We start from the raw sequence: 15,936 nt of genomic DNA on the forward strand, positions 1-15,936 counted from the left end.
AGCCCCAGAGCAGATCTTAAAAACAAAGCTGGGTGGTGGTGACACACGCCTTTACTCTTAGCACTCTGAAGGCAGAGGCAGGTGGATTTCCGAGTTTGAGGCCAGACTGGTGTACAGAGATAGTTCCAGGGCAGCAAGACTACACAAAGAAACCCTGTCTTGAAAAACAAACAAGAGGAAGAGGAGGAGGAGGAAGGGGAAGGAGGAAAGAAAAACATTTGTTCATTTACTTACTTGTCTTGGGGGGTGGAGGGCACAGGTGTCATGGAGGTCAGAGGACAACTTGCAGGAATTGGTTTTCTCTTTCCACCAGGTGGGTTCTGAAGGTTGAATTGAGGTCATCGGGCTGGTGATACTCACTCCTACCCACTGAGCCACCTCTCCAGCCCTTTATGAACATATTTTATGTTACTGATAAGGGTGTGTAAGAGTGAATAAAAAATACTCAAGGGCGGCGAGAAGGCTGTTGGTAAAGGGGCCGTCACCAAGCCTAGTGAGCCTCTGCCACCAATGAGGCTCCAGAATCTACACAGCAGAGAAAACTGGCTTCCAAAAGTTGTGTCTGCTCTCCCCACACGCTCTGTGCCACAGACACACACTTGGCTATGTATTTATATAATCTATTTATTTATATATAAAATTATAGATGTCCATACATACCCACCAGGAAGATGGCAAAGTGTATGCTGTGCAAGCATGAGGTCCTAAATTCAATTCCCAAAATGCACATGAAAGTTGGTCTCGGGGGCTGGGGAGATGGCTCAGCAGCGAACAGCACTGACTGCTCTTGCAGAGGACCTGGGTTCTGATCCCAGCACCCACATGGTGGCTCCCAACCATCTGAAACTCTGCTTCCTGAGGATCTGACGCCTTCTCCTGCCCCCCCACAGGCACCAGCATGCCTATGATGTGCAAATATAAATTCATGGAACACTTGTACAATAACGTAAAAATATAAGTAAATTTCCAAAACAAAACAAAAAATAATAATAATAAAAAAAAAGGCAGGCGCAGCAGTAAGGGTGTCCCATCCCAGCCAAGGTTGGTGAGGATCCCAGGGCTCTCTGGCCAGCCAGGTCAGCCTGATCGGTGAGCTCCAGGCTCGGTGAATGACTGCCTCAAAAATTAGGTGGAGAGCCAGGCGCAGTGGCGCACGCCTGTAATCCCAGCACTGGGGGAGGCAGAGGCAAGGGATCTCTGTGAGGCCAGCCTGGTCCACAGAGCAAGTCTAGGACAGCCAAGGCTACACAGAGAAACCCTGCCTCAGAAAGAAAAAAAAAAAAAAAAAGGTGGAGAGCAATAGAGCAAAGCAGCTGATGTCACCCACTGGACCCCACATGTGTACCCCAACACACCAACTCATAGGAATATCAGCCAGGTGGTTACAGCTTATGTTCACGGTGTGCTCCTTCACTGGTCCATGCAGGTTCCCTTCGCATCCCGCAGACACCTCCCTGTCCACAGCTCTGGTCTGAGCCTTTATTTCTGACTGTAACACGTGGCACGGAAATGCCGTAAGAGGCCAAGAGCGCCTCTCCTATACCAAGCACATTCTTTGTCATTCCTGTAGACGGCAGCGGCGGTCAGGGTCGACCCCCCATCCACAAAGGTCTTCCTCTGCTGTCGAATCAGGACCACAGTGGCAATCCTTCATGTCCCAAATGACAGAATCGTGGTGTCTTGGGGTCAAAGCTAAAACTTCTTAGATCATGGAACGGGGACATAGCCCTGTTGGCAGGGTGTTTGCTTAGCATGTGTGAGGCCCTGGGTTCCATCTCCAGAATCAAATAAACCAATCAAGTCAAACACAGTGCATATCTGTAATCCCGGCTCTCAGGAAGCAGAGACAGGAAGATCAGAAGTTCAAGATCATCCTTGGCTACATGTGAGTTGGAAGCCAGCCTAGGCTACAGGAGATCTCACTGTGGGCTGAGGGGCGAAGAAAGGAAGTCACTAGCTCAGCAGGGACATAAATGAGCTTTGTTAGTGGTTGCTGAAGGCACGACAGGTGTCACCAGCGCCTCCTTCCTGGATCCCAGCATCCCCCTGGGGAGACAGCTATCTGCCCTATCCACTGTTAGAACATCAGACCTTGCTAGCCCCACAAAGCACTGCCATTGTCTTATCCCATTTCAGCGTCTTCAGGAGCCCAGCCCACCATCTGGTCAGGCTTGCTGTTCCTGGGGCCATGGCCAGGGTGGTGGTGAAGGGATGGCTGTTGGTGGGCAGTAGCTGTGACAATGGTGGACAGCAGGTACAGTGACGGTGCTCTTGGTGGCCATCGTGGCTGAACTAGCTACCCATCTCGTTGCTGTAACAAAATGCCTGACAAAGACAACTTATGGGAGGAAAAGGGTTCATTGTGGCTCACAGTTTGGAAGATACAGTCCATCACGGCACAGGAGGCATGACGCTGGTGCTGTCAGTCATGAGCTGTTGATCGCATTGCATCTGTAGTCAGGAATTGGAAACAGAGGAGAGCATTTGTTCAGCTCCCTTTCTTGTTTCCATTGAGTCCAGGGAGGCCCGAGCCGGTGGGATTGGTGCTACCCAGAGTCAGGATTCATCTCACCACCTCATTTAACCCAGTCTACACAATCTCTCACAGACATGACCAGACTTCCCCCCCCCCACCTCGATGAAAATTCAGATTGGCTATCACTGAGGCTGGGGGACTGGTTTAATGGGTAAAGCACTTGCCAAGCAAGTGTGAGGATCTGAGTTCAAATCCCAGAACCCACATAAAAAGCCTGGCACAGCAGTGCTCATCCACAATCCACCCGCCTCTACCTCCAGAGTGCTGAGATTAAAGACACTGCCACCACCCCAGCTAAAATTTAAATTTAAAAAAATCGGGGCTGGAGAGATGGCTCAGAGGTTAAGAGGTTTTTCTGCTCTTCCGGAGGACCCAAATTCAGTTCCTAGCATCAGGTGGCTCACAACTGCTTGTAACTTCAACTGCAGAAAATGTGACACCTGCACTCATGTGTTTGCACACACACCTGAAAAATAAAAAAATAAGGCATGGCGGTGAACACCTTTGATCCCAGCATGGGGCAACAGCAGGGTCTTTTCTGCAAGTTCCAGGCCAGACTGATCTACAAAACAAGTCCAACAGTTGGGGGGGGGGGAAGGAAAGGATTAATTAATTAACTAACAGGGTCCATATCCCTGTGGCCGGGACGTCTGCAGTCTCGTGGATAGACAGTGATGGGATGGCCGGCGCCCTGGCAGTGGACGGCTGTGGTGACGGCAGCTGGCAACCCTGGTGCAGTGGCCACACGGCCTGAGTGTGTTCACTAGCCTCTCCTGGTGTCTCCCCACTTAGCGGTAGAGGAGCCTGTGCCAGACGACCGCTACCATGCCATCTACTTTGCCATGCTGCTGGCTGGCGTGGGCTTTCTGCTGCCATACAACAGCTTCATCACCGACGTGGACTACCTGCACCACAAGTACCCAGGTGGGTCCTCGCCGGCGGCGCCGTACCCTCTCCCTGGGACAGGGCCTCCTGGGATCCCACGACCCTGCTGGAGGGAGTGCATGGAGAAAACGGCTGCTGCGGCCCTCAGGACACGGCAGGGAGCTGGACCGCGCTGCATGGCTGTGGCGTGGAAACTCCACTCTCTTCGGGGAGCGGAGTAGTTGCTTTGCTCGCTGCTCCGGTAAAACGCCTGAGGAGAGCCACTGAAGGGAGGAAGGGCTTCCTCTGACTCAGTTTGCCCGCCATGGTCCGCCCTGTGGGTGAAAGCACGCGAGCAGGCAGGGAGCAGGGCTCCGGGCGCTCACATTGCATTCACGCTCCGGAAGCAGAGCACAAACAGGAAGTGGCTCCCCCTATAAACTCTCAAGGCCCGCCCCCCTTGACTCACTTCCTCCAGCGAGGCTCCGCCTCCTGAAGGTTCCGCGCTTTCTCAAACAGCGCCACCCGCTGGGCGCCAGGTGCTCCAGCATGTGAGCACGCAGGGCGCGGTCCGCGTTCAAACCCCAGCAGGGCGTAGACCATGCGTGGAAGCCGAGTTAGACGTGGCAGGCCGAGGGGCAGCTCTCAGCTCCACCGGCAATTGTCGAGTGACCTCGGCGTAGCCGCCGTGAGCACTCAGCCCCTTGGGGAGAGCGAAGAGCCCTTGCAGGGCTGAATGCAGAGGTCAGAGGTCGCCCCAGCCGCCGCCCCTCTTGCATGCAGGGACCTCCATCGTGTTCGACATGAGCCTCACCTACATTCTGGTGGCGCTGGCGGCTGTGCTCCTGAACAACGTTGTGGTGGAGCGGTTAAACCTGCACACTAGGATCACCACAGGTATTCAAGGCCACCCCGTGCTGTCCCCTCCCCGAGGCTCGCCCACCGCGAGCTCCTCCCCACCAGCTTCCCAGCCAATGAGTCCTCCTCCAGGAAGGCCGCAGGATTTCCCTGTGGCCTCTCCTGGAGTCTTCCACCTACCCGCTATTCGAGGGGACAGGTAGCCCACAGTGTCGGAGAACTTGCTCTCTGGAAAATGGGGTGAGGGGAGGAGCCCCCACCTGGCTGCTCTTCGTGCCGCTCACGGCGGTGCCCCCTGCAGGCTACCTGCTCGCTCTGGGTCCCTTGCTCTTCATCAGCATTTGTGACGTGTGGCTTCAGCTCTTCTCTCACGACCAGGCTTACGCCATCAACCTGGCCGCCGTGGGCACCGTGGCCTTCGGATGCACAGGTAGGGAGTAGGGCCAGGAAGTGCGGGAGGGCGGAGCCCCGTCCAGGGAACACACCTCACAAGGTGAGTCGGCCGAGTGCTGGGCCTGTCTGTAGACACACCGCAGCGCACACACACACTGCACACTGCACGCGGACCCGTACCCGCAGCCAGGCCACTCTCGTGGCCCGGGCTTGGAAGGCAGCCCCCTGGTTCTCCAGAACTCCTGATCCTCCTGCCTCCACCTCTTCGCTGCTAGGAGCCCAAGCATGCAGCCCACAGCCAGTCCCTACAGTCCTGGAGGACAGGCAAACTCTGCTCACTGAACTGCATCCTCAGCCTACTCCCTTTTTTATTGAGACAGGGTCTCACGCAGTCCAGGCTGGCTTTGAACCCCTAAGTCCTGCTGCCTCCCACGTCATCCACGCACACACCCAGGTCTCTTGCTTTTGCATCAGAAATGGGGGCAGGGCTGTGTTCCATGCAGCCCCTGGGGGTTTGTGTTGACAGCCCCATCCCAACCCCCAGCCTCTTCTGTCACTACTGTGGGCAGAAACGCTGAGAGTAAGTCCACCCTGTCTCACCCAGCAAGGGACGGGTGTCATCTCTGCTCCCATCGGCCAGGACAGGCCAGTGACCTTGAAGCCCAGGGGCAGGGAAGTGAGCGAGCTCCGAGCACTGTTGAGGGCAGCGCCGTTTCCTTCCCGGGTTGTGTACGGCTGTGGTAAACCTCACCACCGCCTCCGGGGCACACCCCTGGGATGCTGCCCCCGAATCCCGCACTGGCGAGAGGTGTCTGACCACTCCCTCCCTCTCTCTCTGAAGTGCAGCAATCCAGCTTCTACGGCTACACGGGATTACTGCCCAAGAGGTACACGCAGGGAGTGATGACAGGCGAGAGTGAGTACGGAGCCCCTCCCCCAGCGGGCCACTGGTCCGGCACCCCATTGGGTGGGCACGGCCTTCGCATGCTGGGCTGCCGCTGGTGCCCCTGGATGGTGAGGGCGGACCCCCGGGTGGGAGGGGTGTGTGTGCAGGATTCCAGAGCGTGAGCGGCACGTGAGGCTGGAGTCACAGGCAGTGAGCAAGCAGGCCCGGGGGGGGGGGGAGTGTAGTTTGCGTGTCTGTCCTGCGACTTTCCTGGGAGAGACGTGAACACTCCAGATAGGGCGCCATGGGCACACCAGAAAAACGGTTTGACCCGGTCTAGTTTTGGTGAGTTTATTAGGCCGACTGACAGGAGCGTGGGTGACGAGAAGGTGAGCTGGGCCGCTGCCCTGGTGGGAGGGATCTCCTGTCCCCAGCAACCGTGACTGCTTGAATGACTTCGGGGTTGTGGGGGACTTGAGAGTCTTCTATGGTTTCACTGGGCCTTTAGTCTTTATTTTGTGACCACCCTCTTCTAGGAGGGAGCGTTTCAGTTTTAGACATTTGCAGCAATGTGTGTGTGAGTGTGTGTGTGTGCGTGGGCGTGCTGAGGGTTGGCCTGCCCAAGCCCATGATAGCAGCCGTCGCCACTAAGAACCAAAGCCTTCCTCAGGTTCCAACCTCCATCCCTGCTTAGGGCTCTGCTAAACGCTTGTCCAGCTACCTCCCAGGTGCCCCTTGCAACACAGCACTCTTGCCCAAACCCGAAAACCTCCCCCAGTGCCCAGACTTCAAAAGGCCCCTGGACACGCGCTCCAGGCAGACTCCGAGCCTGCCCCGTCCTGCCCTCCATCCCACAACTAGTCACAGTTGGACAAGGAGCCGGGCCCAGCCACTGTCCTCCTCAGGGGCTGCTCTTGGCTCCTCTCTGGCCATCTTCTGTAGGCTTCGTCTGCCATGTGGTGCCCGAACATCAGACAGCACCAGAGCTGACTGCTGGAAGGCGGCCAGAACATAGGTGGCTTTGCAAGCCTGCAGATTCGTTCTGAGTCAGGGTCTCATGTAGCCCAGGCTGGCTTCGAACCATGTAGCTGAGTATAGCCTTGAACTTCTGATCCTCCGGCTTCTAACTCCTGAGTGTTGGGATCCCAGGCACAGGCCACCACACTCTCTTTATACCGTGTTGGGCGTGGACGCCAGGACGTGGTGCATGCTCTACCCACTGGGCCACATTGCTAGCCCACGGCGGTCGATGTGGTGGTGGTGGACCCCATGAGGCTGCCCCGTTAGGATGCTGTTGGTGAATTGACCTGGAACCGCAGTGCAGTAGCCAGAGCCCCTCCACACAGACTGCCTCAGATCACCATCTTCATCAGCTCTCGGCCCTGCCTCCCACTGCCTTGCACTGTGGGTTGAACTCAGGCAAGACTCCAAATGCGATCTGCAGCAGTCCTGCCCACCTTGGCCGTGACACCCTCCTCCACCGGCCTGTTTGGGGTGCTCACTCTCGGTCTGTGCCTGGCTCCCTCATACTGCGCACCCCTGGCTTACCAACCCCCCCTCCAGGATAGGACGCTCTGATTCTCCCCTGTGGCCACACCCTCCGCCACAGTGGGTGCTCACCCCCTACCACTTGTGAGTCTCTGAGGCTTGTCTGTGGCCTCGCTCCATCAAGCCCAGGAAGGCGGGGCCTCGTGTCCTCCTCGCGGGGGACCTCAGGGCGGGTCACCCAGCAAGACCTGGTGTGTCGTGGGCAGATGACAGTCAGGAGGGGGTGTGGGAGCAGCAGCAACCCTGGGGAGAGGGGCCGTGAGGGGCTGGGTGGATGGACAGGCAGTGGGCGGGTCTGGTGAGCTCAGAAAGCTGGGCCGAGGGTGGGGAGACAGGTCCTGGGTGAGGGGCTGCAAGGGGCTAGGGGAAGGCTTAGAGAGGACTGGGACCTGGGACGGGACGGAGGGGTGGGGCTGGGGGCTGCGGACTGCGGCTGGAGCGGTGGGTGGGGAGGACCCAGGGAGGAAGCTGGTGGTTTGTGGGGCCGCAGCTGGGGGTGCGGCCCGGGTGCTGGCGGCCTGGGAGGGGCGGGGCGCTCAGGTGCCACGCCCCCCGCAGGCACGGCGGGGGTGATGATCTCTCTGAGCCGCATCCTCACGAAGCTGCTGCTCCCGGACGAGCGGGCCAGCACCATCATCTTCTTCCTGGTCTCCGCCGGCCTGGAGCTGCTGTGCTTCCTGCTGCACCTCCTGGTGCGGCGCAGCCGGTTCGTGCTGTACCACACCACGCGGCCTCGAGACAGCCGCCCCGTCCGCGCAGGCTACCGCGTGCACCACGACGTCGCGTCCGGAGACGTCCACTTCGTAAGCGCGGCGGCCTGCCTCCCTCTCCCACGGGGTGCCCGAGGGCGTCCTCACTACCCCGGGATTTCGGGCTGCCGCCTTGCTCTGTACCCTGAGGTCTGCACGGGTGGTCTGTGACCCTCTGCCAGCTCTGGCATCCCTCAGCTGGGGCCTGAGGCGTCAGCGTCTGTGGCCCGTGTTCTGGGCCACCCCGTTGGGACAGTAGGAGGTGAGGGCTTTCCAGCTACGGCCAGGGAGAAGAGCCCCAGAGCCTCAGAAGTGGGGTTCGAGCAAGTCAGGTGGATGGAAGGCAGGGGAAGCCTGTGCTAGGCTCCCTCCCGTCACACTCCTGTGTCTGTCTATGAGGACCCCAGCACAGGCGGATGCTTCAGGGGTGGCCTCTCAATGTCTGTCAGCTCCTCGAGTAGCTACAGCCTGGGGAAGGCAGTTCGCAGTTCTGGGAAGCTGGAGTGCCCTCTGGTGGTCACATAATGTGGCACGCCTCACCCTCACCCTCACCCTCATCCCCGGGGCTCAGGGGAGGCTGCGGCAGGTGACTTCAGGCCGGGTGCAGGGCACACAGTAGGTGCTAACTGAATGTCTGGCAGTCAGTGGTTTCACCGTTCGCCCTGGGTACCTGGCCCCTGACTCCCATCGTGGCTTTCCACCCAGGAGCACCAAACTCCAGCCCTGTCCAGCAGCAGGTCCCCGAAGGACAGCCCAGCCCACGAGGTGACCCACAGCAACAGTGGGGCCTACATGCGTTTTGACGTGCCTCGTCCACGAGTCAAACGGAGCTGGCCCACCTTCAGAGGTGAGCGCGAGGCACGGCCCGATGGCGCGTGTGGCTGTCGCCCAGGCTGGAGGCAGCAGGGCTCGCTGGGCGCCATGCTCTGACAGCCCTCCCTCCCCCCCAGCTCTGCTGCTGCATCGCTATGTTGTGGCACGGGTCATCTGGGCCGACATGCTGTCCATCGCCGTGACCTACTTCATCACGCTGTGCCTGTTTCCTGGCCTGGAGTCCGAGATCCGCCACTGTGTGCTGGGCGAGTGGCTGCCCATCCTGGTCATGGCCGTGTTCAACCTGTCAGACTTTGTGGGCAAGGTGAGCCTTGGGGCAGCACTGGGGAACCCCAGGAAGCCTCTGGGCTTTCTGGAGCAACCCCAGGCTGAAGGTACGTGTGAGTTCCCCGGCGGGGAGAATGGTAGCCGGAAGTGTCACCTTCTCTAACGCTGTCCTGTGGCGTCAACTGCATCTCAGGCTACAATCAGCCCCAGTTCTCCGGCCTCGTGGTCACTAGCAGGTCCCTCTGAGGAGGACACAGGCACAGCCAGCGGGGCAGCATATCTGTCATGCCAATAGTTGGGGTTTGGGGCTGGAGCGGGACCCTAGCCACCGTGCAGCTCAGATGAGGTCTCTCTCTACGTCTCTTTGTGGTCAGTTTTGTTGTTACTGTGCTTTGTGGAGTATGGGGTTGGGGCTGGAACCCAGAGCCTTGCCCTTGTCAGGCAAGCATTCTACCACTGAGCCACACCAAGAGCCCTTTACCTGGAGTCCTCCAGTGAGGGGCTGGGGTGTGGCTGAGTGGTAGAGCTCCTGCCTAGAATCCCCCAGTGAGGGGCTGGGATGTGGCTCAGTGGTAGAGCCCCTGCCTAGAATCCCCCAGTGAGGGGCTGGACACTGGCTCAGTGGTAGAGCCCTGCCTAGAATGCCCCAGTGAGGGGCTGGGGTGTGTGGCTCAGTGGTAGAGCACCTGCCTAGAATCTCCCAGTGAGGGGCTGGGATGTGGCTCAGAGGTAGAGCACCTGCCTAGAATGCCCCAGTAAGGGGCTGGGGCGTGGCTCATCAGTGGAGTGCTTCTCTAGCATAGTCCAGGTCTTACCTTGCATCACCAGTACTGAAAAGTGGGGTGGGAAGTACAGGAGGTTTGATGGGCCTTGCAGTGTAAGCTGGATGGAGCCAAGGGTATCTGGGCACAGGGCGTAGCTGGAGGGCCTGGTGAGGAAGCAGGCTCCTGGCTGTGTGGGTGACCCCCCACTCCCTGCTCTCTGCAGATCCTGGCAGCGCTACCCGTGGACTGGCGGGGCACTCACCTGCTTGCCTGCTCTTGCCTGCGTGTGGTCTTCATCCCCCTCTTCATCCTGTGTGTCTACCCCAGTGGCATGCCTGCCCTCCGCCACCCTGCCTGGCCCTGCGTCTTCTCACTGCTAATGGGCATCAGCAACGGCTACTTTGGCAGTGTGCCCATGATCTTGGCAGCCGGTAAAGTGAGCCCCAAGCAGCGGGAGCTGGCAGGTAAGACCCGCCAGCTTGAAGGACACCAGGGCTTCCTCTTGACAGCCTAACGCGCCTCTGGCAAGGAAACTGAGGGCTCAGAAACTGAGCAAGGAGGAGCCAGCCAAGGGCAGCCAGCAGAAAATATATTTGGGTCCAAAAGTTAAGTGACAAAGGAGTTGTAGGTATAGGACACTTATAGGTAATTTCTTTATTTCAGTCATTCACTCGTTCACTTATTCTACCGCTAGTTGGGGGGCCTGTATGTCTGACACTCTCACAGACAGTGGGGGCATGATGCTGCCCACATTTGCAGGGCTACAGTCCTGAGATGGAGACAGCCAATAAACAGAGAGATAACAGACAGGTGTGACGTGTTTCCTGGTTTGAGTCCTAGGGGTTGTTAGTCTGAGAAGTTAGGGCAGATGCAGGGACTGTGGGGCTATAGTGTAAAGAGAATGATCTTGCAAGACTTTACGGAGAAGATGAGCAAAATCCTGGAGGAAGAAATGAGGGAGACAGGCACAGGACCCTGCAAGAAATGGTATCCAAGCAGAGGGAGCCATGTGCAAAAGTCTCAGTGAGGGTCTGGGGTGTGGCTCAGTGGTAGAGCCCCTGCCTAGAATCCCCCAGTGAAGGGCTGGGGTGTGGCTCAGTGGGAGAGCACCTGCCTAGAATGCCCCAGTGAGGGGCTGGGGTGTGGCTCAGTGGGAGAGCCCCTGCCTAGAATCCCCCAGTGAAGGGCTGGGGTGTGGCTCAGTGGGAGAGCCACTGTCTAAAGTTTCCATACCCCCCAGGAGGGTCTGGAGGTGCGGCCCAGTGGTAGATAACTGGCTTAGCTTGTGAAAGACTACGCATTGTATCCCTAAGACTGGAAAGAAAGGGGAGAGGGAGAGAAGGGAGGAAGAGAAGGAGAAAGGAAGGAAGTAAGGAAGGAAAAAGGGACAAAGAAGTAGGCGAAGCCTGGAAGGCTCGGGTGACATCACTCCTAGAAGACCCTAAAGTGGGACGGTGAGTTTCCAGGGAGAAACGTTCACCAGGGCGGCACAGGCTGGAGAGCGCTAGCGCTGTCGCCACACCGCACCCCTGAGAGGCCATGGCCGCAGAGATAGTGCAGCACAGGGCGGCCTCAACGCCCATGGCTGCCCCCTACTCATTTCACCATGCTTGCCTGCAGGAAACACCATGACCGTGTCGTATATGTCGGGGCTGACCCTGGGCTCCGCTGTGGCCTACTGCACCTACAGCCTCACCCGTGATGCCCACAGCAGCTGCTTTCAGACGGCCACCGCCAACGACTCCGTCCCTGTCGGCCCCTGAGCCAGGCCCGCCTGACCCTGCCCAGGGCCCAGGGAGGGCCTCTCGGGCCAGCCCCCCCCCCCCGGGCCTGAGGACCTTCCCACCCCCGCCTCAGTGCCTGTGGGGTCCTGGCACCTCCTAAGCCACTAATGCCACCCCGCCACTTGGCTCCAGTCGCCCACTGCAGTCGGAACATGTCTCCGACACCAGGGCACCGCCTATCCCTGAGTCCTGTTTGGTCAGACACCTGCCCTTCACCCCCTGTGTTGGCATCATTCAGCCTCAGAGCAAGCCAGAACGGCTGACCCCAAGTCTGGGCTGGCTCTGCCCTGTGACCCCATGTGGGGGAGCCTAACACAAAGGCCCTCCGTCTTCAGTGTGGCTTTCATTTACTGGGCAGGGGCCACCTCCTCAGGACTATTAGAAATCCTCGAGGAAAGTGACGGTCCCCAGGCCCATTCTGTCCCCTTCTTGTTCTCAGACACTGCTTCACAAACCCTTCTCCCCCACAGCAAGCATTAAGTCTGGGAGACTCTACAGGTCTCCACAGGCCTCCAGTAGTCATAGCAACAGCGCTGACCCGGGTGAGCCCACCTGAGGTGGAGGACATCCCCCAGGCACCCGCTGAAGTGTGGGCTGAGGACATTGTCCTGTTCCTCCCCCAGCTCCCTCAGCCTGGCTATAATGCGAGGACAGCTGGGCCCCACTGGTGGCCCAGGCTGCCCCACCCTTGTCCATTGAGAACCAAGTAACGACACGAGCCACCTGAAACCCTGGCAGGCAGCAGCAGGCTGAGGCGTGGGTCCCTGGGTGGCAGGCTTGGCCGTGGGCCTCCTTCCGGAAGACAGCTTCTGCTGAGGCGGGAATCCTGCCTCTCCACACACTGTGGCCCCAGCTGCGAGCACCCTTACCGTGTCCCATCTACCTGTGTACCCTCTGACTACCGCACTGGCCATTAAAGATGGCAGAGACTGCCCACCGCTGTCCTGCAGGTGTTTGCGGGGGGGGGAGGGGCGGAGGGTAGGGAGATCAAACCGGGGTTCTGAGGCCTTCCCCACCGTGCTGAGACTTCTGCAGCCCCGCCTTGAAGCAGCCCGCCTGCCCTGCGCTAGGGGTTTTCAGAAATGCTGGTTGGTCAGGGGGCTGCTCCGGTGCCTAGTGGTGAGCATCCGGGGCTTGCACTGGTCTTGATGACCACTGGCCCCGTGAGGTGGGGGTGCCTAGGGAAAAGAGCTGAGGGAGGGGTGTGGTCCTGCTCTCCCTAGTACACAGTTCTGGTGGCAATTTGGAGGCTCTGAGTGGGCATGCGTGTGTGTGAGCGTGTGTGATTATGCATGTGTGTATATGTGCACAGAGGCCAGAGGAAGACATCAGTATCCACTGCTGCATGACCTTTTTTATCTGGTCTCTCACCAAGCCTGCTCCCCGATGTTTAAGGCTAGACCAGCTGGCCAGGGAGTCCCTGGAATCCACCCAGGGCTCTGTGTCCCGAGGGAAGGAGTCTGAAAGCGGGGACTCAGGAGGAGGAGAGCCACCTCAGTCCTGCAGCCTCGGGCGCCTGCAACCTTGTGGGTCCCGGTTGGGCAGCAGCGGTGATGCCACAGGTGGCTGCCAGGTGGCAACAGTAAGCCCCCCCCCCACGCTACCCCGTTTCCTGCACCCCCTAGGTCTGACTCCTCATGTCACTGCACACCGTCCTCTTCCCCAGCTGTGGCGCAGAAAAGCCTAGGAGGGCTGCAGCTGTCCACTTGGATCACTGCCCAGGCCCCAGAACTGTTCCCCCACCCAGACAGGCGTGTGACCCAGGCCCTTCCAGATGTGGGCTTGAGCGTGCCTGGACTCAGAGGCCAGCCTGAGCTGTCCACGCTCAGATAACATCCAGCTCCTCGTCACGGGCTTTTCTTGACCTGGGACTTGCATTTTGGCTACAGTGGCTCTGTGCACTGGATTGTGGGGCACCGTCATGCCTGCTTCATGTCTTTTCTGGGGACGGGCTCCCGCAGGTATTTCACTGACAACCCCTCCTAAGAGTTTTTAGATTTATGTGTGTCTCGCCGGCATGTATGTCTGCATCATGTGATTCCTTGGAACTGGAGTTACATGCGGTTGAGAGCTGCCGGGTGGATGCTGGGTACTGACCCGGACAGCAAGCACTGGGGCCCGCTGAGCCTCCTCTCCAGATCCTACCTCTTGAATTTTAAACAAGACAGACCACTGTGGCTTCGAGACCTTTCTGAAACACTGGGACCAAACTCATCTCTGTGCCTGGTACGGCAGCTCCAGGTTGCACTCTAAGTTTCCCCCCCGGACTTGCGGGGCTCCTGTCACTGAAAAACAGCCCTGCGTGGCTCCCATCTCTCCATCTCTGGGTGCTTAGAACAAGGACCTGGACCCCCCAACACCAAGTCTCCCATCCCAGGCCCCGAAAATAAGCCACTCCAACACATAGTATTTTTCCAATTAAATTTTTTCTTTTTCTTTTCTTTTCTTTTCTTTTTTTTTATGAAAAAAGATCACACAGAATTTGCCAACAAAATTCCAAAAGAAACTTTAAAAAAAAAAATTAGGAAACAGTAATTACCCCCCACCCCAAAAGAAAACAAAACAAAACCGAAATCTGGCTTTTCCTTCCTTCAAGATTGTCTGCTCAAAGCCTCCGGAGGCCCCACTGGGGCCTGGCAGGCACAGGGGGCCGTTAAGTGCTTGGGGCTGAGCCGAGGGCTGGGCTCGGGTCCCCTCCATCTGTCTCCATCTCTCGTCCATTTGGGGGCACACACAGTACACATGGGTCGGGGTGAGGGGGCAGGGGAGTTGGGGGCTGGGGGAGGCATAAAGCCGGTGCTAGACACTCACAATCTAACAGTAAATAAAAAATAATATTCTGCACGTCAGAATGTGGTTTTTTTTTTTTTATAATTTCATAGCTATTTTTTCACAGTTTTAAAAAGTTTATATATATATATTTATATATATTTATCTTTATATATATAATTAAAAAGCTGACTCCATTTAAAGGTGTATGGTACAGGGGCAGGCTACGATCAACTGTACAGGTAACCCTTTCGGGGCCTCCTGGCGGAGGGGTCGGGCGGGCCGTGCCGAGCATGGACGCGGGGTTCAGCACCATTGGGGTTTTCTGTAGTGTAAGGGTCTGGGCTGGGGGCCCACCGGGAATGGTGACGCTCCTGGGCTGCCCTCCCCTGCCTTGTTCCCCAAGTCCAGGCTGTCCTGAGAGGGTGGAGGCCGGGCACGCAGGCGCCCAGATGCCCGGCGTGATTGGTGAAGCTGGCTGGCGTTGAGGGGCCCCCGGGCCCGTGGCGGGGGGCCTCTGGTGGGCTCCGTGCTGGGTGTGGCTGAAGTCAACACTGAGCGTCGGGGTGGGTCCGGGGAGCTCTCCCGTACCCCGTCCAAAGAGCCAGAGCCTCTACGGGCCTCACAAAGCGAATACAAAGTGCTGGAGGAAGTCCCCACTGGGCCGGACTATCTGACCCTGCTATCTGAGGGGGAGGGGGAGGGGTTGGCCTCAGCGCGAGGGCCCCAGGGGATGACCGGAAAGGGTCTGGGAACGTGTGCACATGTGCGCGCACACGTGCATGCATACGGGCACACACATGTACACACTCGCACTTGCCCGGGGCGTCCACCTGGCTACATGCACACACCCACGAGCACACACTGGCATGCACACAACACACGGGTCCCGCGCCGTGGCAGTGGTGGGGAGGGGTCCCTGCGGGCCCGCTGGGGAGGCGGCGCTCAGCAGAGCACAGGCACGCCATCCGTGGAGAAGATCATGCCTGTGGTGGGCTCGTAGGTGCCCGCGAGGTAGTACAGGCCCTCGCTGTCCTGGTATTTCTTGGTTTTCAGCATCTGCTCGTACTGCTCCAGGCCCACCACCAGGCACTTGTGGGACACTGTCTGGACGTCATTCTCGTCCACGTGTGAGGACTGGTAGAGGGCACGCTGTGTGGGCAAAGCGTGGGGGTCAGGGACTGGAGCGAACCCTCCCTGGACCAGGGGGTCCCCGGGGGGCCTTAGGCCTGGAGACAGAGATAGAGCGATGGAGGGAGATGGGGACAAGGACAGAGAGACAGAGAGACGAGGCAGGGGAACAGGTGGCAAGGGGGCAGAGCACCCAAAGCAAAAAGGGCCGTGACGGCCATCCCCACCATGCTCAGACCCTGAGAACCCCCGGAAGCAGCAGAGACAGGGGCCTCTGGGCAAGCCAGCTAGTCAGACCAGCCATACTAGTGAACTCTGGGTTTGGCCCCTACCCACACCCATGTGCACACTCTCCACCACGCCTGTGAACATGTGTGTGCGCAGACACACAGAGAAGAAATAAAAATGAGAGAAACGAGAAGGGAAGGTGGACAGATGTGCCGATACGGGCCAGAGCAAGACCCAGAAAGGGATGGATGCTGGGAGGCCCGGGGTGGGACAGAGAAAGGGACCCCAGTAGCTCAGAGCCACAGACACGAGCGAGAGGCTGAGG

General features: G+C 58.5%; 2 protein-coding genes across 10 annotated transcripts in view; one reads left to right on the forward strand and one right to left on the reverse strand.

The window, feature by feature from the left end:
• Slc29a4 (solute carrier family 29 member 4) overlaps positions 1-12,419 on the forward strand; it is a 29,219-nt gene extending 16,800 nt beyond the window's left edge. The window contains exons 3-11 of one of the 2 annotated variants that reach the window (XM_060368065.1): positions 3,329-3,460; positions 4,184-4,297; positions 4,560-4,688; positions 5,493-5,567; positions 7,644-7,888; positions 8,540-8,681; positions 8,785-8,972; positions 9,923-10,163; positions 11,320-12,419. In XM_060368065.1, the coding sequence (XP_060224048.1) occupies positions 3,329-3,460; positions 4,184-4,297; positions 4,560-4,688; positions 5,493-5,567; positions 7,644-7,888; positions 8,540-8,681; positions 8,785-8,972; positions 9,923-10,163; positions 11,320-11,462 (1,409 nt within the window). In that variant the 3' untranslated portion in view covers positions 11,463-12,419. The remainder of the gene's footprint in view (positions 1-3,328; positions 3,461-4,183; positions 4,298-4,559; positions 4,689-5,492; positions 5,568-7,643; positions 7,889-8,539; positions 8,682-8,784; positions 8,973-9,922; positions 10,164-11,319) is intronic. The other variant, XM_021652974.2, reaches the window with a different exon arrangement.
• Positions 12,420-13,890: 1,471 nt separating this feature from the next.
• The window catches only part of Tnrc18 (trinucleotide repeat containing 18), an 89,613-nt gene continuing 87,567 nt past the window's right edge, over positions 13,891-15,936 (reverse strand). For all 8 annotated transcript variants that reach the window (XM_060368055.1, XM_060368061.1, XM_060368057.1 and 5 more), the window contains one exon: positions 13,891-15,404. In XM_060368055.1, coding sequence (XP_060224038.1) covers positions 15,198-15,404 — 207 coding nt within the window. In that variant the 3' untranslated portion in view covers positions 13,891-15,197. The remainder of the gene's footprint in view (positions 15,405-15,936) is intronic.

The sequence above is a fragment of the Meriones unguiculatus genome, chromosome 15 (genome assembly GCF_030254825.1).
Source record: "Meriones unguiculatus strain TT.TT164.6M chromosome 15, Bangor_MerUng_6.1, whole genome shotgun sequence".
NCBI classification, from domain to species: Eukaryota; Metazoa; Chordata; class Mammalia; order Rodentia; family Muridae; genus Meriones; species Meriones unguiculatus.